The sequence below is a fragment of the Arvicola amphibius genome, chromosome 11 (genome assembly GCF_903992535.2).
Source record: "Arvicola amphibius chromosome 11, mArvAmp1.2, whole genome shotgun sequence".
Taxonomy (NCBI): Eukaryota; Metazoa; Chordata; class Mammalia; order Rodentia; family Cricetidae; genus Arvicola; species Arvicola amphibius.
In genome coordinates this window covers 95,656,355-95,683,377 of record NC_052057.2, presented here as the reverse complement: position 1 = coordinate 95,683,377, position 27,023 = coordinate 95,656,355, and the positions used below count along the sequence as shown (strand labels likewise).

The 27,023-nt window shown below is 40.2% G+C and overlaps 1 protein-coding gene across 5 annotated transcripts in view; it reads right to left on the bottom strand.

Annotated features, from left to right (window-relative positions):
* Positions 1 to 27,023, bottom strand: part of Unc13b (unc-13 homolog B) — a 200,813-nt gene that overhangs the window by 41,124 nt on the left and 132,666 nt on the right. For 2 of the 5 annotated variants that reach the window (XM_038347209.2, XM_038347210.2), the window contains exon 1: positions 3,511 to 5,755. The exons of the other annotated variants lie outside the window; for them this stretch is intronic. In XM_038347209.2, coding sequence (XP_038203137.1) covers positions 3,511 to 5,755 — 2,245 coding nt within the window. Of the gene's footprint in view, positions 1 to 3,510; positions 5,756 to 27,023 lie in introns of those variants that run through there. 5 annotated transcript variants of the gene reach the window in all.

The following is a 27,023-nucleotide window of genomic DNA, read 5'->3' as shown; positions in this document are numbered from 1 at the left end:
TCTACAGAGCAAGTTCCAGGACAGCTAGGGATGTTGCACAGAGAAACCCCCATCTTGAAATAACAAACAAACAAACAAACAGAAAACACCAAAAAAAAAAAAACCAAAAAAGAAAGAAAATGAACAACACATAAAATCACAGAAATATTTACAAGTAATATAGCTGGTAATGAATGTACTCATATCCAGAACATTCAAATAGCTTGTATACAACTTAATAACAAACAAACAAAAACCCATTTTTTGAATGTGCCAGAAATTTAAGTGACATTACTTTAGCAATATAAAGGAACAATAAGCATATGCAAAGGTGTTTAATAAAATCCGACACTATGGAAATGCAAATCAAAACTTCACTGAGAAACAACTTCACAACCACAAGAGTAGTCAAAAGGACAAATACTGCTGCCAATACTAGTCTGAAATTAAAACCCTATGTTGCTGTTAGAGATATATAATAGTGTAACCACACTAGAAAATAGTTTCATATTTCCCTAACTTATCAAACACAGAATTACCACAGGAAATAGCAACTCTACTTCTGAGTAAAAATCTAAGAGAATAGAAAACATATCCAATGTGGACATGGTGCAGTAAACCTATAATCCTAGCAGTCTGGGTACTGACTCAGAAGGAAAAGCAACAAACATATTCACACAAAACTGATACACACCCCAGTGTTCAGAGCAGCATTGTTTTGTTGTTTTTGTTGTTGTTGTTGTTTGTGTTTTTTTTTTTTGTTTTTGGAGACAGGGTTTCTCTATGAAACAGTCCTGGCTGTCCTGGAACTTGTTTTGTAGACCAGGCTGTCCTCAAACTCACTGAGATCCGCCTGCCTCTGCCTCCCAAGTACTGGGATTAAAGACATGTGCCACCACTGCTGGTGCATTATTCTTGAGAGCAAGAAGTGGTAACAATTCTCCAAATGACTATCAACAGAATGTGCACCCAATAAATATTATTCAGTTCCAAAAGAAATGAAGCACTGATATGTGCAAAACCACTAGTGACTAAAAAAAAAAGCTAAATGAAAGAAACCAGACACAAAGAGTCTGCTATTATAGGAATTCATTTATGGAAACTATGCAGAAGACACACACAAAAAAGTAGATTATAACTAAGAGGCTGAAGGCAAAGGGGTGGGAGACTGGTTGTTAATGGGGATTCTTAAGGTGTTAGAAATGTTCATATATTAGATAATGGATGGTTTTATAATTATGTAAACAAACAAACAAACAATAAGAATGCCAGACCACCTTTGAAGGGATGTAAGGGCAATTTTAGGATATGTAAATTACAGTGCTAAAGCTCTCATAATAAAAACAAGAAAATGTCTACCAGTTGTGTCTAGTTGCTGACTGACTCATCAGGAGGATTAACTGACCAGCAGTTTAAAGTACGGCAGTCACTTCCAGGCTTTCTTGGCCCAGCCAGTCTCCTTCAAGCTTTAAGGAGTTGTAGGGATGAACTGCTTTGTCAACACAGTGTTTCTCTTGCTGCACAGAGAAATGATTTCTGGATGTTCAAGGAAGAAAAAACTGACTTCAGAATAAAGAGGAAAAGAAATCCTTTATAGACAGGGAATTATAGAAAGAATTATTATTTGGGCTGTTGAGGAATGAGAAGATGCGGCAGGCTGACATGGTGAATGCAATGCCTCGGGTCAGAAGGAAGCATATATACACAAATACACTGAAAATAGAAAAAGCAAGGACAACTGAACGACAGAAGTTTCCTTTGGGGAGGAGCAGAGTGGAACAGGAGAAGATAAACCCGAGACCACTAATGACAAGTAAAGGAATTAGGATTGTTTTATACAGATATAAGTTATCAGAAGAGCTCTAGGAGTATTTGAAAAGAGTGATTTCAATTTTTCTTTCTAAATTGAATTTTATGATTTGACATTACCATTCACATTATTTAAATCCCTAAATAATGAAGAGGTATATAGTGTATTTAAAATTAAAAAAAAAAACCTCCATTCTATTCCACCAATTTTTTACCCAATAAACCTTCTCCCAAGGAGAACCACATATGGCCATGTGCTACATATCATTTGAGTGAACAGCAAGCTACATATAAGAATGCTGTAGGTCACGTGGTCTAGGTCTACTGTAGACAATACCATCTAGGTTTATGTATGTATACTTTTGTGCTAACACAATAAGGAGGTTACCAATAGTGTTTTTCTCCGGCTGCATTTCTGTCAAGTAATACATGACTATACCAGTTTCTCATGTATCTTTCCCTCAGTATTATCTACTATAGCAGGCTCTATGAGGGTGAATATTTCCCCTCTCTTATAGAAATAGAAGGATCTCACACAATCTCATATATAGCATTCTGCACTATGTTTTTTTTTTTTTTTTCAGGTTGACAAAACTTAGGTAGCTTTCCATTTGGATAACGAGCTACCTCACTTTTTTTATAGCTACATGGCACTGCATCCCATTGGTTTTTGTGCCAAAGTTTTATTTTATTATATATTTAAAGGACATTTAGGTTGTTTTCAATCCTTACTATTAAAAACAATACTTCAAAAATAGCCTTGTACATATGCCACTTCCACATGTAAAAATGTCTGCAGGATACATTCCTGGAAGTGAGGCTGAGGGCCCAAAAGGTGTGTATATTTATAACATTGATACATTTTTCCAAATGTTTTCCTTAGAAGCTACATCATCCCATCCATCAGCATTGTATGAGTATCTGATCCCTTACACCTCTGCCAGTAAGATATGTTTCTCCATTTTCATTTTGTCTTAGGAAACTGAATCAGGTTATATGCAAAACAGGATAACCCCATTTACATTTAAAATTGGATAAATATAGCATATGCTCTTTGGATAAATTTAATTTTGATTGGAAGAAGAAAATGTAAAACCATGTATTTCCATACTGCCTAGAAACAAGTTCTTTCATTTCCTGCTGTTAAGAAACACATTTCATTTTAGTTCTCAGGTATTTGGGGAAAGCAAAAGGGGAATATGATCCATGGAGGGCAGCTGGGCCCTTGGGCAGGGCCAGTATTCTCAGCAGGTAGCTGCTGGGTGCTCTGTGTGGGCAAGGCCAGAACTAGGATGGCAACAGGGAGAGGCGGAGGTAAGGAAATTTCCAGTGGCCATGAAGAAGCACCATCAACTACCAGAAAGAAGTATTTTAAAATACAACATAGGATTCTTTTTCTGCCCCTCTGGCACCCAGGAATAAACGTGCTTTATTTTCCATTTTTGCTTCCCACGTCTACGACTGCAGTCTACTGTGGCCCAAATGTTTCGGTTTCTTTGGAAAGGCTACTTCCCATGGTTCCCTAATAGACTGGAAATGTCCTAAGGACAGAGACTAGAACTTCCTCCTACCACCTTAGCACCCTCTTTCCTTCTATTTCCCATAGATTTGCTTAAGGTATGTATTAAAACAGTTTACACTGATTGGAGCCATGGACCAACCCCATCAGCAGATGAATGCCATACTGAGTCAGCTGGAATCCCACACAGAAACTCAGAATACCTGAGGGGATGTCTTCTACTGAAAGATGGCTTGCCGTCTGTACTAGTTCTTGCAAAAGTTTTTTCTGCTTCAGTCTTTTCTCTTTTAGAACATTTTTAAAATTGTTGATACACTTGTTGAGGTAAATGGTCTCTGCACATACTTGTTCTAAACTCAGTGTGCCTTGATCGGGAGAGTCAGGCCTGGAACAAGTCTCATTTCCCAGACATGGGGCTAGAGGAAAACTGAGCAAGGAGTTTGCAAGAGGTGAGTTATTAGAAACAAGAGAGATGTTGCTTGGGTCTTGAGGTGTCTGATCATCCTGTGTGGAGATGCCTACTCCACCAGAGACCACACTGAGAAAGCTCTCACTCCCCTGACTTCCAGGACTCTCCACTGAACAATCATGGGCTCCTCCTGAACTTGCTGTCCTGAGAAGTCTATCACTGTTCTCTGACTGGGAACCACTTTCGTTGCTTTCCAGGTCCTCAGGACTGATGGATTCATTGTTCTCCAGCTTCTGAAACACCCCCTGCAGAGCCAAACGAAAGTGGTGGATTGCTCGACTCAGTTTAGTTGAGTAAAATTTAATTTCTACATCCTCATCCTCCTGGGAGCCACTTAGAATACAGGAGGACTTATCAAAGACATCCTTAAGGACCTGGGCAGAACAGTTCTCTTCCTCATTCAGGTCAATATGAACCATGTTACTGAAAGTCTCTGGCCCTATGATCATTTCCTCCACTGTGCTGTCAGAGCTCAGAGTTGTAAACCTTCTAGACTTGTCTGCCAAAAGGTCCTCCAGCTGCCTTGAGCTCAGAACATCAAGGCCAGCTTCACAGCCTAGAATTGTGTCCTCTGCTTTCAGGGAGCTGGACAGTGAAAGGCAAGCGCTGTCCTTACTTTTATCGCTGCAGTCAGTTTGTGTTTTTGTTACTTTACATGCTTCACGTTCTTGGCTGCCCTGTTTGAAAATCTGTGATTTTCCACAATCTTCCTCTTTTGACATTAACACCGAGGAAGACTCCCCAAGTTGAGAGAGGGGAGATAGTTCGGCACAATGATCATTGATTACCTGGGATGCTCCTGATGCACCTACTTCACCCTGCAGCTTAGACACATTATTCTGTTTTGCTAAACCATCCTTTGGTGGGAAGCAAAGGCCTTGCTGCTCAGAAACCTGGGGTCCTCTATGTTGATTCTGAATCCTCGTCTGGTATGGTCCCATCATGTATCTTCTGTTCCCTGTTTCCATCTGAAGAGCTGGTTTACCCTGGTTTAAAGAGTTCCAACTATGGTCTTGAAGTTGTTGCAAGCATGATAAAGAGTCCTTTGTGGGATTCTTACACCCTTGTGGCCATATTGGCTCTTTTCTGGTAGCAACCCTGACCCCCACACTCTGCAAGAGGATGGATTTCTGCAAAATGAGGTCCCTGTGCTCTAGATGGACAAGCTTCACTACAGTGGGCCGGGGGGCAGGAGTTGTGCCTGCCCTATATGCCTCTCTGATGTACCTGTTGCACTGCATACCATTAACACAGAGGTGCTTAGCTAGGAAGCTGTCCACCAGCTCCATGGTGTTTTCCCCATCATGTTCAGGAAGACCATATAGATAAAGAATGGCTTCCTCTCTGGATCTTTCTACATGGGGTTCTTGGGCCTTTTCCCCATCACACACCTTGGCCAGAGAGCTGCTACCCACATGCAAACCTTCTATTTCACTCAATACTGAGTCCACACAGCTAGACACTTCATCCACAGAGCCCCGAACTTGGCTCAAGTGCTGTCGCAGCTCAGCAATCTCAGACTGAAGACGACTGATACCTTGCAGCTCTCTGATGATATAATCTACTACATCTCCCAAAGGTTCTTGCTGTCCATGGCTACAGTTTTGGCCAGGGTCTCTAGACAAAAGGGGCCTGGCTTGGTTTTTTTCTGAAGGCTCTGAACAGCTGGCAGGTGAGAGTTCCTGAGAATCAGACCCTGAAACACAGGCAGCAGAAGTCAGAGGAAGCTGGTTGTTAGTTTGCTGCTCAAAGACGCAAAGCTGACCCAGGTCCCCATCTCTCTCTCCAGCAGTGGTGGAGTCTGTTGACTCACAGCAAGGGGGCAGGAAGTTGTCTTCTGGTAAGGATCCAGTAGGGCCTGTGGACTTGCTCTTGACACCACAAATAGTCTCTGCCCTAATCTTATCTGGTGAGAGGCTGGATGAAGGTCCCAACGTGAGCATGATTTCTTCCTCAGACTCTCGTAACAATCGTTTCATTTTCCCCCTTAGGAGAGGTGCTGGTTCTTTGCTTCTGTCTCTTATTTCTTGTTGGGATGTTTAATAGGAATTGCCTTAGAAGAGCCTGTCCTGCGTTTTCCTTTTCTTTCTTCCTTCTTTATTTTTTTTTGACTGGTTTTTAGCAATTATTGCTAGTTGAGGCCTTTGGCTTAGCCCACAGTGCTGCCTGGAATGACCTCATGTATGGGTCTCAAACCTGACACATGCCCCTGGTTCCTGGCTTGGCTCTTATCCTGTAGCTCATGAAAAAGAAAAATAGTACACTCAGATCAGAAAGAAACAGGAAACTTAAATCAGACCAAGCTGTCAAGCAGGATAAGAACAATGCCTTCAAAGACAGTAAGAATCTACCCTGACCAGTCTTAAAAGCTATAGGCATCTCTGCTCTTCCTTTGGCTCCCTTTAAAATAATGATTCAAAACCAAATCAAGTCTTTTATGTTCTTAACAAGTACAAAGGTATCAGTATTGAGATAAGCTCCTGGAATGTGAATAAGTTAAGGTCAATTAGTGACTTCTTACCTGAACCTTCACAAAATTCAGCATTAGACTCTGACTCAGGGATGATTGTATAGATGTTTAACCACCATGCACAAAATGAAAAGACCAACACAGGATGTTTCTTTCTTATCTATTTTGCTTTTCTGATGAGGATTCAGATATTCTATCATTCATCTTTATTTAATGATAGCAGCCATTCACTTGAAAAAGAGACCATGGCAAGTATTTCAGATTGAAGGAAGAAAAGTATCACTACAACTAATTCCAGAACACAGTGGTAAAGTACAGGTGTAGCACTGTTCAGAACTCAGTTGGCAGTCAACATATTTAAGTCTAATGGGACAGACAACTAAAGGCCCACAAATAATAGACTCACAACAGAGTCAGATGGAAGCTCAGGCTCAGCCTGGAGCAGCACAATCAATATTCTGATTCAGTTTTTCTGGGACTCAATATGCCATATCTATGTGATTGTGCAGCTTAAATATATCCTCCAAGGCCCTATAGCTATGTGACTGTACAGCTCAGGTAATAGGGATGCTAATCCTCTGACTGGGTGGGGGAGAGCAAAGCATGGGACAAATAGGAAGTTGGATATACGACACAGGGTGCTTTGCCATTCTCCAAAAAATTGCAGCTAGACCTACCATTCTTGCTTCTGGCACTTTAAATTAACGGTAACTACTATAGGACAGAGGTGGAGCTGATTATTACCTTATAGAGGAAGGGTAATAAACATTTCCTGTTTATTAGGAAGATGAAAAATGTGGGGAGGAGCAGAGTGGAAAGTACAAGGGGAAAACAGAGACTCGTGAGATGCACAGGGTTACCAATACGTGATGGTCCTGCTAGGCAACCTACCAAGGACAAGATGAGCTAATGGGAGACACACTGCCCTTAAATTATTTGACATGAGATTGTTTCCCTCATTTTCTTTTAGATTTTATCATGATTTGTAAGTCTTCTAAATCCTTACTAGAAGAGGGAAAACTGCCTTAAAGAACAAAGCTGACCTGATAGCTACTCATTTTCAAGAAAAGTCACCATCTACAATTAGTCTATGGGGCTAAAATTTAAAAGCACTATACTTCCCTGGATTGAGAAGCAGCAAAAGTCATAGGAATTGGGATAAAGATGAGCTGGTTCTTTTACAGGAGATAACTAGGTCAAGAACTAAGAGACAGAAACTACATGAACTCTTATTTCCTAGCTCCCTGCCTTCTTGACAGCTCCTATAAGAACTCTACTTTAAAAAAGAACCCCTCATTTAAGTAGATTATGTATTTTGTGAGGCCACAAACATGTCCAGTCCACCCATTACTGCTTTAACCTGTGCTGTAATTTAGAAAATAGTAGCACATAGCATAAGAGAAAGATGTCATCAACAAAGTTCAGGTGGAGGGTTTTTTATTTTTTTAATTGAGGGAAAGTGAATTGGAAAAGAAGGGAGGGGAAAAGGGAGTCTAGCCCCTGGGGACAGGAGTGGCAGAAGAGAAGAGAGACAGACAGACAGAAATAGAGAGAAATGGAAGGTGGGCAGGGCCCTTTGAAAAGGGAATGTAGTGAATGTGCACAGGAGGTTCTCTTAGTGGCTACAGCTGAGGACAGAGCCCTTCAGAACCCCAAGGGCAGGCCAGTACAAATGCCTGAATATTAACACCCTGGGTTTCAAGAAGCCAGGTTAATAGCAGCTTCTCCCTGTAAACAAACAAACAAAACTCTTCAAACCTTCTTTCAATTGGTAGCCACTGCCTCTCAAAGGGCTGAATTTAACAATTACCTGTTGGGCATACATGTTCTACAATGGCACCAAATTCACTCAGCCATCCTGGCTTTTAGGCTCCAAAGCAAAAGATAAGTTCAATGTACTACCTGAGGATTAATCAGCCACTCTGCTCAGAGTTCAACAGACTATCAGAAAAGGGGCAACCTGTGAAGCCAGGAGACTCAAGTCAGCCTTCTTCCTCAGGCTCTCTTTGCTACTACTGAATGAAATTACAGGGGCCATGTAGAAGGACCATCTGATCTCCAAGTCAATTTGAATTAATAAATACATAAAGGAGATGCCAGCTATTAAGCTAAATGCTAGGAATATAAGAAATAGTCTCTACTCTTTATATGTTACAGTTAGGGGGATGGGATTCCGATGAGAATGAATGACAATATGAAATGATATATAATACTGACAAATTGTAATTAAAAAGTATTTATTATAGGAGTGAAAAATATAAAAGAAGCAATACATAAAACCAGGACAGGTATAGGCCACAGAGAATACTTCCGTTGGTGAATCCTCTGCTTCAATCTAGGCCTCCAGTTGCCATCAGAGTGCTCATGCTACCACTCTGCCTGTCTTGCTGGCCTGTTCACTGTGGATGACTCTCTAACTTCCTGCACTCACTCTGAAATGAGCATTCACTTTTTCCCCTGAGGAATGCTTGGTGCTGGGAAAAATAAGCCTCTCCTTCAAGAGCTAGCTGTATTTGAAAAGAAAACACAGGAAAAGAAAGTGAAGTAACCAAGCCGGGCGGTGGTGGCACACGCCTTTAATCCCAGCACTCGGGAGGCAGAGGCAGGCGTATCTCTGTGAGTTCGAGGCCAGCCTGGTCTACAAGTGCTAGGTCCAGGACAGGCTCTAAAAAAGCTGCAGAGAAACCCTGTCTTGAAAAACCAAAAAAAAAAAAAGAAAAAAAAAAAAAAAGAAAGTGAAGTAACCAGAAAGCTAAAGATTTAATGACGGAAATCTAAGACCTAGGGCCAGGAGTAGATACTTAAATTACATTTCATCAGCACCAACCTACTAAAACCAAGTCAAGAGAAACGCTCCTCGGTATTCTTAAATGGCTGATTCATTTACTCTTCTCTCTGACTTATAAAGTAAACATGATTAAGGATGTGACTAGCTCTTGTAAAAAAAAAAAAAATACCTCTGACCCAAATCTTGGCTTGAAGGAAACAACCAGGGACCTCTGTGAAACAGGCAAGGATTCTATGAACATATATCAAGCTGTCTCTCAATTCTGTGAAGCAATCCCAGAGGGCAGCAGGACAAAAACGCCAAGGGAAGTCTCCTCCCATCAAGGCTATATGATCCCTGGGCCATTTACCAATTATGCTGTAAGATGAATGTCGTAAGGAGTGATTTCTAGGGCCAGTCACAGCAGGTAGGGGTACTCTTAGGATGTCGATCTTTGGGAAAGAATCAATTCCTAGAGTATCTTTTCAGAAGAAAGAGATCAGGACCCAAAGTATAAAGAGCAAGATTAGTACAAAGAAATAAGAATGCCCTAGACCAAGAGCTTAGCCTAGTCCCAGTCCTGCAGTTTCTAGGATGTACCATCTCTCAACATTCTTGTGGTCTACCTATACCAATGAATTCTTCTGTTTAGCTACTAAAGTATTTTTTCTAAATTTTTAACTTGAAAGTATTTAGATGGGATAAGTACTCTAGCTTCTCAAAAGTCCAATTACCTAAGATTATAACCCTTGAGTCAGAAGAATATCCTTATTGTTACTAAGTTCTTGCTTATGGGCCCATAATTGATATAAACCATAAGAACATAATAAATTTTCTTCATTTATGTTCAAATTCCTAGTACCTAGAGTACAGGACCTCACTATGAAAAAGCACTGGGACTGGCACATAGTGAGATCTCAGTACCATGAGGAATTGATGGTATAGCTGGATTAGAATGCAGTCTCCTATTTAGTCTGATCTTCCTCTGTTTCCATGACAACATGAAAACTTCAAGGTTCAGGTTTCCTTCTAGATTAATGACCAACAACCTACTTCCATTGTAAAACTCAGCTGGAAATCTCTTCCCAATAGCATGTATTCACAATTTTCTAGAACTTATTTAGGACAAAAATTACCAGGGTATCAGCTATTATCTCCCTAGCACATGAGACTGGTAGAGAGAATCCCCACTGCTGTTGTGGGCTATTGAAAGGGCTCACCTGCCCTTTCAGCAAGAAAAGCTGCTCTGATCCTAGCAAAACTAGTTCCCTAGAAAAAAACCATAAAAAGTAAAGAAAGCATGTAAAATTAATCTTAATATGTATTATTTAACCACAAATTCAAAATATTATTACATGTTCAATAAAAATATCATTAATTATATATTTGTACTCTTTTTATACTAAATCCTTGAATCTCATATTTTACATCTTATTTCCCAGAACATCTCAAAGCAGACTAACTAGTTGGGCATGGTAGCACATATCTGTAACCTAAGTATTTGTATGTGTGTATACACATGCAGAGGTGTACATATGTCAGGGTACATGTGGGATTTGGTTCTCATTTTGTGGGATCTGAGGATCAGACTCAGGTCATTAGACCTAAATATAAGTGCCTGGTCCACTCTCCACACTTAGGAAACAGAGATAGGGGAGCAAGATTTCAAGGTCATCTTGAGCTATATACAGTTCAAGGACAATCTGAGCTACATGAGACTCTGTTTCAAAAAAAATCAAAGTAGACTAAACAGTAATGTGTGGTAAGTGGTTACGATATTGGACAACATGGACTTAGAAATCTGGGGTAGGAAATACTCTAGACAGCCTCTGAGTGCAGAGAAGAATGTCATCGCAGTGACAATGAACTGGTTTTTTCGCTCAGCTTTTTACCTGTTTACTTTGATCCTAGTTGGAAGTAGCTCGTTTCTGTTTGTGGACACACTCACTTCTCCGTAAGGCTACAAAGAACCAAATATCAAGTCCTAACTGCAAAGAAAATGAGACCCTTATTTTCCTTCTCAATCCAACCATTTGTCAGCTCTGTGTAGCTTCTTTCCAATATTCTGGAGAAAACTACAAGACAAACATTGTTACTTCAGCAGAAGCTACCCATTGACATGGAAGGTTTGGAGACCTTGCATGAGCAAGAGTGTAATCTTAATGCAGCTAGGTGCACTGTCTACTAGAGGGGCAGATAATGATGGCAAAAGACTCATTTATTTAGAATTTTCAGTTTACATGATTCTCACTTATTATTACAACCCTATAAGGCAAGAAGAATTATTGTTTTGATTTCATAGAAGACAAAAACAGAGCTTTGAGAGGGTAAATTAGACTTGATCAAGGTTACTAAGAAAGGCCAGGATTAAGTAAGTTTTCAATTTGCAAAGTTAAAGCTCTTTGACTATACACATAAATAGACAAATTATATGTATGTGTACATACATTCAAAGATGGAAATGCTCAGGATGGACATTTGTTTATATGGCATTTGTACACATGAGAGGTGTGTACATATCAGACTTGGACAGTATAGCCCCTCTCCACACATGTAAGAAGAAATATACAAAGGTTTCTGAATATACCTAAGAATAGGAAGGTTACCTAAGTACATGTATAAATGCATGGAGGGACAAATGAGCTCTATATATGAATTACAAAGAGGTAGAGATAAGTTTATATATGCATATATAAATATATATTTATATAAGATGAATAAAACGGTTATCTATATGCAATGTATATACAGGAGAGGACCAGGTAGGTTAGTTGTAAACACATATAGACATGTCAAGACAGAAACTATGCACATATCCAATGGAATGGACAGGTAGTTGTAGACATACAGCAGAGTATACAGGAAGAATGGATGGCCAGACTATCAGCACACAAACACGTGTATGTGAATATTCCACCCTAATTGCTGAGTATGCAATTTTTCACTCATTATAATGACCCCCCCACCAGTAACTTGGCTCAAGCAGTTATATAATTAATGTAGCTGTTCCATATTCCACCCACAAATGCTTTGCTTTTGTTCCTGCTTGTCGTTCAGAGTCAATCATATATTCAATATCACTTACCTTACTGCTGCAACCAAAATAAGGTTAAGGAAATGAAAAGAGGAAAAAAACCATTAAAGCCACAGATTCTCAAGTTTTAGAATGCAAGTGCTGCCTTTAAGAGGTAATCCATTTAGAAGCACTCCTTAGACTGACAGAGAAGCCACAGGACGAACTTTCTGAGCCACAGCACAGCCGCCTGCCCAACCGACAAACAGAGCCAAGGAGCTGTTATTCTCAGTTGCACCTAGCTGGCTGGCTCCTCCGTGCAAAGTTGATGATAGGAACAATGCCTAGCTGAGAAATCCCCTCAGTGAAGGCGGGGCAGGAGTCTGGTGGCTGCAAATCTAGGAATCCAATCTGGTCCACACCTCTCTGCTGAGGGGGGATTCTGAAGACCGGGCTACTGAAGGCAACAGCAGCAAACTTCAACTGGATGTGGAATTCTAACTCAATCCTTTCCCGGCTTTGAGACTGAGAGGAAAGCAGGGCAGCTCCGGCTCCGCTTCTGCTCCTCCTCCTCTCCAGCTGCTTCCTGCCTGCCTGCACTCTCCCATAGGGCACCAGCCCTCCTCACACGTTGCTGGCGCACACACCCCCTTCCCAGCACACTCACGCACAAACAATCCTGCCAGCAAGCTCACTCACACACCCTTGGTGAGTGTCTCTCCCTGCTAAATATAGATCTTACTCTCTCTCTCCCCTCCCCCATTTTCTTCCTTCTTTCCTCCCTATCCCTTCTTTCCTCTCTATACACCCCTTTCACATCTAAGCCATAGAATTTATGAGAGAGAAAACTCAGAGGAGCTCCAAATCTCAGAGGGAACCCAGAATTTGGCTAGCACACAATACAAAGACAGTTTTCTCGTCTATTAAATTAAGCTCTGGATTGGCTCACAATATATAAGGTCTGTCACCAGCCTTTAGAGAAGCTGAAGGACAGGGGCAGTGACCAAGCGCAGTTTACAACTCATGGTGCCATTTTCTTGTAGTTCACATCCTGAACAGCTACTGCAAAAGAATTCCCTTAGGCTATGACAATATAGCAACTAGGGAGGAGGAGAAACTGACGAAACCAAAATGGACTCTCATTGCAGCAGTCAAGACCAAAGGCTGCTTCTGGAATCCAGAAATCAGAACTTGGCAACCCAAATTAATACAACATCAATCAAAAGCTGTCTAAGATGCAGAGTTCTATGTCCATGATCCCCAATATTCCAGCTCGCCTTTGCCAATGGCAGCCCAATCTTTATGGAGATTTTCTAGTCTAGTGGTTCTCATGTTGTCCTAATCCCAACAATTTCATAAGTCTATAGAATGTACTACAAAATCAAGTGTCTATCTTCAAAGACAACCCAAACTGCTCACTGTAACATAATGTCTGAGTATAATGCAGGTACCATTGACGTTCTGGAACATAAAATGGCAGGTACATGAAACAGGCTCCCTTCGTACACTCTGCAGATACAGATGGTAAAACACTGCTTGCTGTGCCTACCCCTGAACTGCCAGAAACAACCCAGTAGCATTGCTTCTCTTCGGCCTTCCCTGAACCAGGCACCATGAGGAAAAGCCTTCCTCTTCCTCAGACCTCAGGTCAAAAACAGGGTGGCAAAATTGATTGATTCAGCATACTTAATTGATTCAGAATTTATCTCAAACATTCTTGTAACAATCCACAAAAGAATCTTGCCCATCTAACCCAAAAACCAGGTGGTAAGTCAGTGGGCACTATCCTGAGATCTGTCATTGTAGGGCAGGCAGTCCTATATGAGAGATAAAACAAAGCTTTGATTTATTTAATTTTGGCTTGTCTGAGGGAGAGTCTCATTTTGTAGCACAGGCTAGCTTTGAACTTGCAATAATCCTCCTGCTTCTGCCTCCCAATGCTAGAATTACATGTTCCTGAGCCATCGTGTCTGGCTCAAAACAAGATTTTAAATCAATCATAATCTCCATATCTTATCCAAGATCCCAAGGAGAAAGGGGTGGTTTCAGAGCCAACATTTGCCTCCTTGTTGCCTTCTTCCAATAACACTGATTTCCCCTCAGCCAAGGCAGAAAAATTAGATTCCAGAAGATGCTAAATAACCCATTTCTTAACCATCCACCTCATTATGCAGCCAACACTGACAGCAGAACAAATACCTCCTAACCCAGTTGGGAGTTGGCTAGATGACAGAAGAGATAAGGGCTGACAGCACAACTATAACCACATCTAAATACAGAGGAAGAAAATAACTTGAAAACTGTCAAATTTCAGTGGAAATCACAGCCAATTTACTGTGGAGTTTCCCAGGCTTGAGCCAGGAGAGGTACAGGGTTTAACACAAATAGAGGAAAAACTGATTAAATCAGAATTCCTTCCCCCTGCCAAGCTCTGCAGCCAAGCATAAGGAGTCAAGAGCGGTAACTGTCCTTTATGAGGTCTGGGTCCAGGCATTCTAAATTGAGGGAAAGCTCACACTATCAAGAACGAGGAAGATCGCCAGGGCCAGGGCATTGCCTAAGCAACCTATTTCTTCATGCCCTATCCATACCTGGGATTCTAGGGCTTGCTCAGGGCCTCAAGTTCCTGAGGCCTCGGCCTGAGGCTAATGGACCCAGTCTGGTTCACCTGTACAAATGTGCACAGCCTCTCTCTTAAGCAGTTTTGGTTTTTTAGAAAAAGGATGGCTCAGAGAATGGAAGATATGTTCAAGACATCAGGAAGCACAACAAAATTATCTATCTCCCATTAGAACCTTCAGATTTCACATGAGTGTTCACACCTTTGACCACAAATTATTCTTGTGTTTACCACTGCCCCCTGCTTGAGCAAGAGCAAGGAGGATGTGATGGTTAATCCTGTCAACTTGCTAGGACTTAAAATCATCTGGATGACATTATCTCTGAGTGCATCTGTAAAGGCATTTTGAGGTGGAAAGACCTGCCCTTAATGCAAGTGGTACCATTCTTGGACTGATACTGAATAAATAAAGACTGAATAAAAAGGAGAAAGTAAATAGAGCGCCAGTGTTCATCTCTCCCTGCCTACTAGCTATAAACTCCATATGAGCAGCTGCTTCACATGAACTCCTGCCACCACGCCTTTCTCAATATGATAGATAGACTGCATCCTCAAAGTATGAGCCACAATACTTCCTGAAGCTGATTTTTGGTCAAGTATTTTATCACAGCAATGAAATAAATAACTAATACAGAGGATAATATGTGGTAAAGAGCAGTCAGCAAACGCTCTGATAATGAAGGGGATATTCCTTCAGCCACAATCCTACAGGGCTCAGTTTCAAACATCACATGACCACAAAATAATCAGTTCTCCTCTGGGATAGGTAGTAGGCCATTTTTGTTTCTTTGGCTGTAAGAGCAACAATAGAGACCTCTTTGTCACAGTGAATCTGACCCTTGATAATCTTAGGCAGGCTAAGAAGACCAGGTACTTTTTTTTTTAGTAAGAAATAGCACAGTGTCCTCCTCAGCTGGGAAACATCCTCAAAGCTAGCCTGCTCCAGAGTGCACTGGGCAGAGCTAGGAAAACAGATTGGGTTAAGAAGAGAGAGTCATTTTTCCAGAAACTGTGAAATGCTTTCAACAGACATTCTCAAGGTCTAGTTCCAAATTTAAGTCTTTGCAGGGATTTTCGCCTAGAAACAGATGATTCAAGATAGAAATTCAAAATGAGACATTGACACTCACGCAGAGTTGTAGGAAGGTTCAGAGTGGCAGGAGCTCTAATGGGGAGCTGAATGGATGGATTAGTCAGGAGGCCACCTGGTGCACAAAACCCTCTTCAACCGAAGTCATTATGTAGTACCACAGGGTCATTCAGGAGGGCCTCTACAGTCATAATTCTCTCCCTCAAGTAACCAGTCTAAAGCTCCCTAAGATCAGACACAACTAGTTTGGAAGCAAAGAACATGCCTACTCCAAACCTGGCCTCCCTTTCCAGAAGTCACTGCCAGAGACTGGCTGAGTCAGGACCAGCAGGTGCCATGATGGCAGTCATAAATATGAAGACAAAGGAAGGAGAAACTCAGTTCTGTTTTATATAGGAGTCAGCTTGTGACTATTTTCCTTCTCTACCACTAAGAAAACCCAGAAGTATCACGAAGAGGCTGACATGTGGTCACACAGCTGGGATTTCTTTTGTGCGTGGGGAAAATCGTTTGTTCTGGTGCCTGAGAAAAGTCTTTTTTTTTCTCCTCCTTATAGAATTATGCTCTCCCCAAACTATTTAGCAACTATATACAAGCAGAGAATGATTGGCAATGGGAGGTGTTCCTCTTTCTTCCCCCAGGAACATGCTGCCCTAAGGGAATGATGAACCTGGCAGGGACTTGCTGAGTTTACTGATGTGCTAAGACAGAGCTGCCACACAGCCCAAATGTGACCTGACAAGCTGCAAGGCAGGCCTCAGGAGTCACAAACTGCTGACAAGCTTCAGTTCTACAACCAGGTCAAGTACCATGCCCAATTAGAATCTTGAGCATAAAGAGACAATAAACAAAATGCTCAGGACTGCCCAACTAAAGAGTTAAGTTTTCTGCCTGTACTGTCAAAGGCTGTGGGCTATGTCCATTTCAGAAGCAAATGATTGAAGGGGTTTTGAAGAGCCCTTTGTCTCTGTTTAAAGACTCTTAAAGTAGTATACATGCTTATGCTTTCACACAACCCTGATCAAACGTCACAGCGTCCAGACTCTTAGCTAGGGTTTTATTGCTGTAAAGAGACACCATGACCACAGCAACTCTTAGAAAGTAAAATATTTCATTGGGACTGGCTTACAATTTAATGATTTTGTTCATTGTCATAGTGGGAAACATGGAGGCACACAGGCAGACATGGTGCTGGAGAGGTAGGATCAGCACGCAGCAAGAAGAGCCTGGTATGGGCTTCAGAAACCCCAAAGACCATCCCCAGTGACAAACTTTCTCCAACAAGGACACACCTCATAATAGTGCCACTCCCTACTAGCCTTTGGGGGCTATTTTCATTCAAACCACCTCAAGACTAAAAAAAAATACAGTTCCTGAACTATAGCCACCCCCCGTGTTTGTGTGTCTGTGTGTCTTCATGTGTCTATCTGTCTGTCTCTTTCTCACTGTGTGTATGCACATGTGTATATGTATGTGTGTGTGTGTACATGGAGCCTTCCAGTGCTTTGATCTTGAACATCTCAGCTTTCAGAACTGAAAGGCACTTTTGTTGTGTATAAATTACATTGTTCATCGTAACTGTTTCTGAAAGGCTAGGCTACAACAAATTGTGACCTGACCCTCCCAATTTATACTTTGAAATCCTAACTCTTACTACCTCATAATGTGATTTTATTTGGAGATATGGTCTTTAAAAAGGCCACCAAGGTCATCAATCAGTTCATCAAAGTTGGCTCTAATCTGACAGTATTCTTATAAAAATGGGAAGTATAGGCTCAATTGGTAAAGGGCTTGCTTCTATGGCAGACTTAGTATAAACTAAACAGAATCTTCCAGAACTATTGATTACACACACACACACACACACACACACACACACACACACACAGAGAGAGAGAGAGAGAGAGAGAGAGAGAGATAGCTTTCATTGTTACTTTGACACAATCTAGAATCACCTGAGAAGAGAGTCTTAATGAGAAACTGACCACATTGGGTGACTACTGGACATCATTTAACTGAGTTAACTGATGTGGGAAGACCCAGTCTACTTTAGCAGCACCATTATAATGCAGGGGGTACTGACCTGTAAAGAGTGGAACAATACAACTGAGAACAAAGACATGAACATAAATGTAGTTGTTTCTCTCTGCTCTTGACTGTGGATGTGTGACCAGCTGTCTCAAGCTGCTGCAAATGTAATTTCCCTTCAATAATAGACTGTAAACTGGAACTATGAGGTAAAATAAACCTTCTCTCCCCTGATTGGCTTTTTGCTAGTTTTTTTTTAAAAAAAATAACAATAACAGAAATAAAACAAGAACAAAATATAATAATAGATGGATACCAATCAACTACCTAGGTATTAAACAAGGCATGGTGAAAAGGTGTCATTATCTTTGGTCTAAGGCAGTTCACAGAATGAGATGTTCTAACAAAGCAATTGTTATATCCATATCTTATTGTGAGGGAGAAGGAAAATGCTGTGCTTGGGTGACTGATAGTATCATTTACTGAAAAAAAAATATAGAAGAGGACATGGCGGAGAAAGAAAAGATGAGTACAGATCAAATATTAGGTGCCCGAGCATACAGGTGACAATATCCACAGACAATTGGAGCTGTAGGTCTGGAGCTCATGAAAGACAACCGAGACTGCAATTGGGATTCATCAGTCACAGGAAAGTACACAAATTAGATTATCTAGAGAAAAGGAAGACGGAGAAACAGAGTCTGGGAATCATTGAGGCTTAAGAGACAAGCAGAAGATAGCAAATGGTGTGAAGGAAACAAAAACTGAACTGTCAAAAATAAGAAACAACTTGAAGGAAAACATATCACAGATGCCAGGAAGGAAGAGTGCCTTTGGGGAAAATCAATGCACAGTTTCTATTTCACCTGTCAAGAACTGCTTCAGGATGCTCGTTCTCATCTGGAATGCCCTTCCCAATTTGTCATCTTTACCTATTTATGCCCAAGTGTCCTTAGGTGTATGCTGAATAAATACATTTTCTTATAATACCTGAAGATGACATCCAACCACAGGATGTGGAAGCTGAAAAAAACTAAGAAATTGACTTCAAGAAGTTATCTTTTCCCCAAAATTAAAAAAAAAATGTATAAGTGTTTTGCCTGTATATGTATAAGTACCACATGCTTGAACCCACAGAGACCAGAAGAGGGTGTTGATCCCTTGGCACTGGAGTTACTGAGGGTTGTAAGTCACCATGTAGATACTGGGAGTCAAACCTGGGTCTGCTGCAAGAGCAACACGCGCTCTTAACTGTGGATTCACCTCTCCATCTCCTAGCTGCATGTGGTGGCATATGATCCCAGCACTTGGGAGGCTGAGGCAGGAGGGTTGCTGCAAGTCTGAGGTTGGCTCAGTCTATTCAGCGGGTTCCCAGACTAATAATAGTACTATCAACAGTTATATTATTGTTTAAAGTATAGTTGAACTTTAGAATGTTTCCTTTTTGTTTGTTTGCTTTTGTTTTGTTTTGTTTTGAGACAAGGTTTCTCTGTTTAACCCTAGTTGTCCTGAAACTTTCTCTATAGATCAGGCTGGACCTGGAACTCACAGAGATCCACCTGCGTCTACCTCCCAATGCTGGGATTAAAGATATGTGCCACCATCACCCCAAAAGATGTATCCACTTTTAAAACTGATGGTTAGTGGCACATGTAAGAAGCTATGGATCTCCTTTATGACAAACATACACACAGGATGCAGGTTTACTCTTGATTTCATCTTTCTAAGCTCATCTTATTTTTTTTATTTTTCTGGTACTTAAAAAATAACTGCTAGTTTAATATTCTCTAGGAGTTCCTCTGATAGGACTTTTCTAACTGCCTAACTCAGCAGGCTTATTTGCTATTTGATAGCCCAAGGCTAACTATTTTCACTACAAGTATTACTTTTGCGATGAATTATTTATGGTCATGACTGACTTCTTAGCTTGATAAGCCAGAATACTTGCATCTATTAATACATGAATAAAAATGTAGTGTTTGTATATACATGTATAAGCATTCATACAAACATACATGATGGGATAAACAAAATTTAAGACTTAAACACACTTCCCTTTGGAAACAGAGACAAATAAAAAAAACCACAACCAATCAAAATACAGAGTTGTACAGCCCAGTTCCAACTATTATAACTACAGTACAACTCACACCCCTAAAGATTAGGGATCACAGCAGAGAGAGCAAGATTGTAAAAGCCAGAGGAACAGGAATTTTCCCGTGAGACTGTGTCTCCAAAAAATGTTAGAAGCTGTACCCATAAACTCTCACGAACATGACTGCCTTAACATGACTTTTCTCTCCAGTGAGGAGCTGAACTAGGACAATGACAATAAATACGTTACCTTTAAGGGGGCCAGGGGAAAGTCCAGGAGGCTTCAACCCTATAAAAAAAAAAGCTACAGGACACTAAGGAATATTTAGAGCAGGAGAAACAGTCTTTCTCAGGGAAGAGCACACCAATTGGTTATCCAACACCAAATGGTCAGACCTGAAAATATATACATACAAGTAACAGTATAGAGTCCGAGCAGGTTGTGTTTAAGTAGCTGAGCATGCACGTGCGCACTCCCATATGTGTGTGTGTGTGTGTATAACAATAATTAATGAAAAAAAAGAGACCATGAATTTGAAAGAGAGCAAGTAGGGATATATGGGAGGGTTTGGAGGGAGGAAGAAAAAGGGAAATGATATAACTATATTATAATCTCAAAATTTAAAAATATACCTGAACACAATGGAAAAACAGAAGAGACAGTTAAAAGAAATATTCAGCAACATAATAAAGACGAACAAAAATACAGATAGGGGAAATAGTGATAGGTAGAGAAAATGAAGAAATATAGGTCAAAAAATATAAAACAATATATGGCTAGTTAAACCACTCCATGGGTAAGGACACTTGTTGCCAAGTCTAATGACCTGAATTTGATCTTCAAGATCTACATGACAAGACAGAACCTATGCAAGTTGTTCTCTGACCTGCACACATACATACAGGCACATACATGAATGACCACACATACCAAATAAACTTTTAAAATGTAATAAAAAGTAACAAAAATAAGATAAAATAGTATATATATAAGACAAATAGGTCTAGAAATTTAATGTATAAAATGAGGAATACAGTAAATAAAATTGTGTTAGAGATTTTTGTTGAATATATACATTTTAGCTTCTCTTGTTACAAAAAGGACCATGTCAATAACAGATATGTTTATCGAATGCTTATAATATGTGAGGCTCTGCTCTATGTGTTAACCCACTTCATTATAATGACCATCACACACTCACTATATGTATCCCACGAGCATCACTTTGTAAATCCCAAGTGCACAAGATAAGTTATTTTTGAAACAGGCCTTTTTAACAGAAGACCAATTCAAAAGATGGGTCAAACAGTCTACAATTTGACACCCTCACTCCACATGCTTGACTAGACATCTGAACTTTTCTTGGTACAAAAATAAATGTCAAAGGGCCAAAATAGCTTTTTCAGCCTGCCCTTTCATGTACCAGTTTACTGAACTGAGTGGGCTCTGCCTCTCACAACAGCCTGCTTAGAAAGAATGCCAATGATCTTTGGGTCTCCAATGAGAAGGCAGTCTTCGACAACTCCTAAACACTATAGTGAGAGACTAAAATGTATCACAAGAAGCAGTTAAAATAGAAATGAATTTAGCCATGTGTTGGCAGCACATGCCTTTAATTCCAGCATTCGGGGGCAGAGGTAGGTGGATCCCTATGGGTTCTAGGCCAGCCTGGTCTACAGAGTGAGATCCAGGACAGTGAAGAGAAACCCTGTCTAGAAAAAAAGGAGAAGAGAAAAGGAGAGGAGGAGGGGAGGGGAGGGGAGGAGAGAAGAGAGAGGAGAGAAGAGAAGAGAAGAGAAGAGAAGAGAAGAGAAGAGAAGAGAAGAGAAGAGAAGAGAAGAATTTAAGGGGGAAATAATTCTTAGAATTTCTAGGAGTAATTTTTAAGTGTGGTTATTATTTGACTATGGAAATTTGAGAGAATGGGCACTCAAGGTAGAAAATGGGATTAACAGAAGAAAAAAGTCATGTTGTTAAAAAGAAAATCAAACTAACATTTATTTGGTGTTAATAATATGCTAGGTTTTATTCCATATGCAATTAGTCAGCAAGTATGATATTCTTTCAAAGGGGAAGAAAACTAAGTTTTTAAAAGGCTGAGTGATTTGCCTAAGTCAAAAGTTACATAAGCAGGAAGTGATAAAGCTGTTTAAACTATGTGTCTAGGGTAATCCAAGACCTAAGCTATTATTCTATCCTATGGCTAAAAAAGGATGTTGAATCAAGTCATGGTGGTTGTTGATGCCAGTCTATAAAGTTGATAGTGAAATGCAATGAAAAAAGATTCTGAGGAAAAATTTTACTCATCCATCTACTAATATCTGTTAGTTTGTTGTTTACATCAGAATATAAAGATAGACTCTATTTTGTTTCTCAATGCTAATTTTCACTTAGCTTCCCCCGCCCCAAGACAGGGTTTCCCTGCGTAATAACTCTGGCTTCAGAATTTTCTCTGACCATGGCTACCCATCTTAACTTCCATTACTTCAACTCTTTGCTCTCATAAAGATCGTGTGTGTGTGTGTGTGTGTGTGTGTGTGTGTGTGTGTGTGTGTGTGTGTGTGTGCTTAAATTGTTTGGCCAAAATGACTGTGGGAAAATATAACTATGATCTCTTTTTAGTGACTTCTTTGATTAAGAAAAACTTTATTCTTCATAATTCCCAGTGATGTGAGATGTCCTTCTGTGTTGCTCTTATTGGTTAATGAATAAAGCTGTTTTGGCCTATGGCAGGGCAGAATATAGCCAGGCTGGAAGAGATAAAGAGAGAGGGTAGGTGGAGTCAAGAAGACACTATGTACTTGCCGAAGGAGAAAGATGCCACTGGAACCTTATCAGTAGGCCACAGCCTCGTGGTAATACATAGATTAATAGAAATTGGTTAATTTAAGATGTAAGACTTAGTTAATAAGAGCCTGAGATAATAGGTCAAAGAGTGTTGTAATTAATGTAACTTTCTCTGTGATTATTTGGGTCCGGATGGTTGGGAAATGAACTAACAGTCTCCATTTACACCCCAGAGTTTAGGAAAACTATCCTTCCTACTCTATACTTTTCATTAACTGCATCAAAGGCAGTCTCTACTGGGGAAAATTTTCAATTAGCAATAGTCATATCTCATATATAAATCACTGGCTATGATATTGCTGCTGCATAAAGCATATACAAGCCCCTCTCTGGTGTACAAGGTCGTTGTGTCCTTCTCTTGCTTTGGAAATAAGTGAAATTCCTCCTTCTAATTCTTCCATTCATAGGAAGAATGGCTTTGCTTTCTTTTACTAATCAAGGACCCAGCCTTATCTTATGGGTTCAAAATTAATTTGGGGAGCATGGAAATCAAAACTAACATGTAAAATAGGTCGTTGAGTAAGAAGTGACATCTCCATTAGGAAGTGCTGAATCTAGGGTGCTGATATGACAAGTGACTGTCTAAGAAGTAGTTGGAAACATGACATGGAGTTCAGGAGAGAAATCTGGGCTATAGATACATAAAAGGAAGAATATATATGGCTCTTGGCATAATAAATGGGATTATAATACATAATAAATAAAAGGATGAATACTGCTATATGAAAAAAAAGATTGAGTATAGAGTCCCAGAAAGACTAGCATTTAAGATGTGAAAAGAGAAACCAGACAAAGTAGATTGCAGTGAGGTCAGAGAAGAAAGTTGAAGATGGTTCTAATAAGTCAAAGAGGAGCATGTGCTCAGAGTATCAAATACAGCAGACTGGGTGCAGTAAGATAAAGACAGGACAGCATTTGCCTTTGTGTTTAGCTGGGAGCTCACTGATAACCTTGAGAGGTGCAATTCTAAATGTTCCTTGAAAATTTCCTTGAAAAATAAGTCCAATTAAACACTTCTGAAAAATAAGATTTCATTACCAAGTATGTGAGCAAAATTGCTGTATATTATGAGAGTCTCTGTTTAAAGAGTCTTAGGGCTAAGTGTATCCAAATTCTGAGAAGAATGGGTTCAACTCTGCCTCCCAAGAGCAATCTGTTCAGTGTTACATTCTAATGAACTCAGCGTTTCTAAAATTTCTTTGGCCACAGATCTTATGTCACCTGACAGCTATTAACAACTCTAGACTTCAATAATATGAAACACACTTTAGAAAATGATGTTTAAAAGACAGGGAAGCTTCCAAGTTAAAGCATATCTGGACTAAAATCTCAGGTCTATGTTTATTAACTGGGTGACCCTGGTGCTACCTTACAAAACATTGAGTTCCTAGACTTGAGACATAGCTCAGTAGACAAAGCACTTGTAGCAGAAGCATGAAGACAGGAGTTAGGATCCCCAACACCCACATAAAAACTGAGTGTGGATGTGTACACCTGTAACTTCAGTGCTGTGGGGCAGAGATAATTGGATCTTTTGGTTTCACTGGACAGCCAGTCTAGCAAAAGCAATGGAACCTAGATTCAGTGGGCAACACTGTCTCAAAAACTAAGGTGGGGAAGAGACAATATGATGGATCAGCTGGTAAAAGTGTTTGCCACCAGACCTGAGTTTAACCTCCAAAACCCACATGATGGAAGGAAAGAATTGATTACTACAAGGTTCTCTTATCTCTAGATGTATGCCACACAGTGTTCATGAACACACACATGCATGCACATGCACACACATGAAAACACACACACAAACACATAATGCTCCATAATTTCTAAATAAATACACATGCTCTATAATTTTTTAAAATAAAACGGAGCAGTGCATAGTGGCACACGCCCTTAATGTCAACACTTGGGAGGCAGAGGTAGGTGAATCTCTATAAGAGCTTAAAACCAGCCTGGTCTACATAGCAAGTTCTGGGCCAGCTAGAGCTACACAGTGAGACCCTGTCTCAAAAGTAAATAAATAATATAAGGTAGAGAAAGATAAAGACATCCAATGTCAACTTCTGAACCCCATATGCACATGCAAATAAACACCCTCATGCACACACCACAAAGTCAACGAGGCATTCAGTTACTTATTCTATTCAGTGGTGCTAATAATGTAATCCTAAATAAATTATAGAACTATCATGAGACAATCACTGACCTAACAATGCCTGAGACATAATATTCAATGTGGTTATTATGGTAATTATTATGGCAGTAATTGAGAGTAAAATGCAAACTATGACATAGGTATTAGAGTTTCCATTGAACAAACAAAGGATTGTGAGAAAGTTGCAACCTAATTGCAATTAGGAAAGTAAGAATAGGGCATGCTAGTGGTTTAGAAGTGGCAGAAGAAGCCAAAGTAAACTAAGCTTTACTCCTGTGTAGAAACATGAAACAAACAAGAAGACATGGTCTTCACTAAAGAGGATTTGAGAGAATAGCCAGGTTTTAGTCAAGGTTAGATGCTAAAAAAAAAAATAGGTTTGGTCTCTCATATCAGGTAAGAACAACTCAGTTTGTCAAAGGGCAGGAGGAGCAAAGGCAGTCTCACAGTATTCAGAGAAGCAGCAAAAGTTCTTGTCTAGGGGAGTTTTCTCTGGTTTGTGAAGTAGTAGTAGGCCTGTTCTGGATAAGAGCTTATGAGGAACAGAGACTGAAACCTGTGGTCAAAAGAGGTCTTCAAGTATTTAGACCCATTGGCAGAACTTGCACTATAGTATTAGAAACAACTCAAAGATCCATCTGTAGTAAGGGCTTTGGGCAGGCCTGCTTTTCGTCCCGCCCGACTCCCGGCCGCCTGGATAGTTTATGCCCAGAAATAATTGCACGGAAACTATATTCTTTTAAACACTGCCTGGCCCATTAGTTTCAGCCTCTTACTCACATCTTGATTAACCCATATCTAATAATCTGTGTAACACCACGAGTGGTGTCTTACCCAGAAAGATTCTCGCGTACCTCCATCTTGGGCGGGAGCTTCATCACGTCTGTCTCCCTGAGGAGAGGCACGGCAGTCTGGCCCAGAGAGGTGAGGCATGGCGATTTATCTCACTTAGGAGAGGCGTGGCATCTGACTGAGCCATCTACCTCACTTCCTTCTTCCTGTTCTGTCTACTCCACCCACCTAAGGGCTGGCCAATCAAATGGGCCAGGCAGTTTCTTTATTAGCCAATGAGAGTCCTCCATCATCCATCCATAGGAGAAAAGGTATGTAAATTATAATTCACAAAATAAATACCTACATTAAAAAAAAAAACAGTAACTCTGTGCCAGAGGAAAACCCACTTTTAATAGCCTTAATAAAGCAGTAGCTTTATGCAGCTAATAAGGAAAATACACAAATATAGCAGTAACTACAGCAAGGCAAAGGAGAATATGCAATACACATACAAGCTTGCATCTGTAAAGGTTCACGTTATCTCTGGAAACTCATAAAACAGGGTAGCAATGTAATGGGGGAAGAAGTAGGAGACCTGGGAGCTGGAATAAGAGGAAACCTTTACATTATATACATGATTTTGATTACTTTTATTCTTTTATTTTTTTAAGTTTCTAAATACTTTATTATTTTATGGGTATGGTTTATTTTGTCTGCATATATGTATGTGCACCATGTATGTAGCTAGAGCACTGCAAAGGCTATGGAGGGCATCAGTCTCCTGGAACTGGAGTTACATACAGTTTTGAGATGCCATATGGGTGCTAGGAGTTGAATCTGGGTCCTCTAAAAGAACAGTCAGTGCTCTGAACCCCCAAGCCAAATCTTCAGCCTCATATCCTGTTACATTTATTAGTTACTTAAAACAATTGTTAACAATTTTATTTTTTATTTTATGTGTATGGATGTTTTGCTTGTGTGTATATATGCTTTGTAAATGCAGTGCCCCAGAATTGTAAGCTGCTATATGGGTGCTATGAATCCAATTCAGGTCTTCTGGAAGTTCAGTCAGTGCTCTCAACAACTAAGGCTTGTGATCTTTCAGTGATCCAAAAGGGAAAGGAAACTAGTGATCTTAATCAAAGGGCAAAGACTGAGATAAATTAAGATGGGCAGTCATGATCAAATGAAACCCTGGAGTATCAGGTTACAAAGTGTTTTCCTAGTGCTCCTTAGTCTAAGAGGAAGGTCCCCAAAGACCCACTTCTCTCTGAGGCTTATCATTGTCTCCCTAAAGGACCACCTTTTTACAGCCTCAATTATGAGACAAGAAGAAAGCTTCTTTGCTTGGAGGAAGTTACAAGTGGAACCAGAACTTTGCAGTAGAC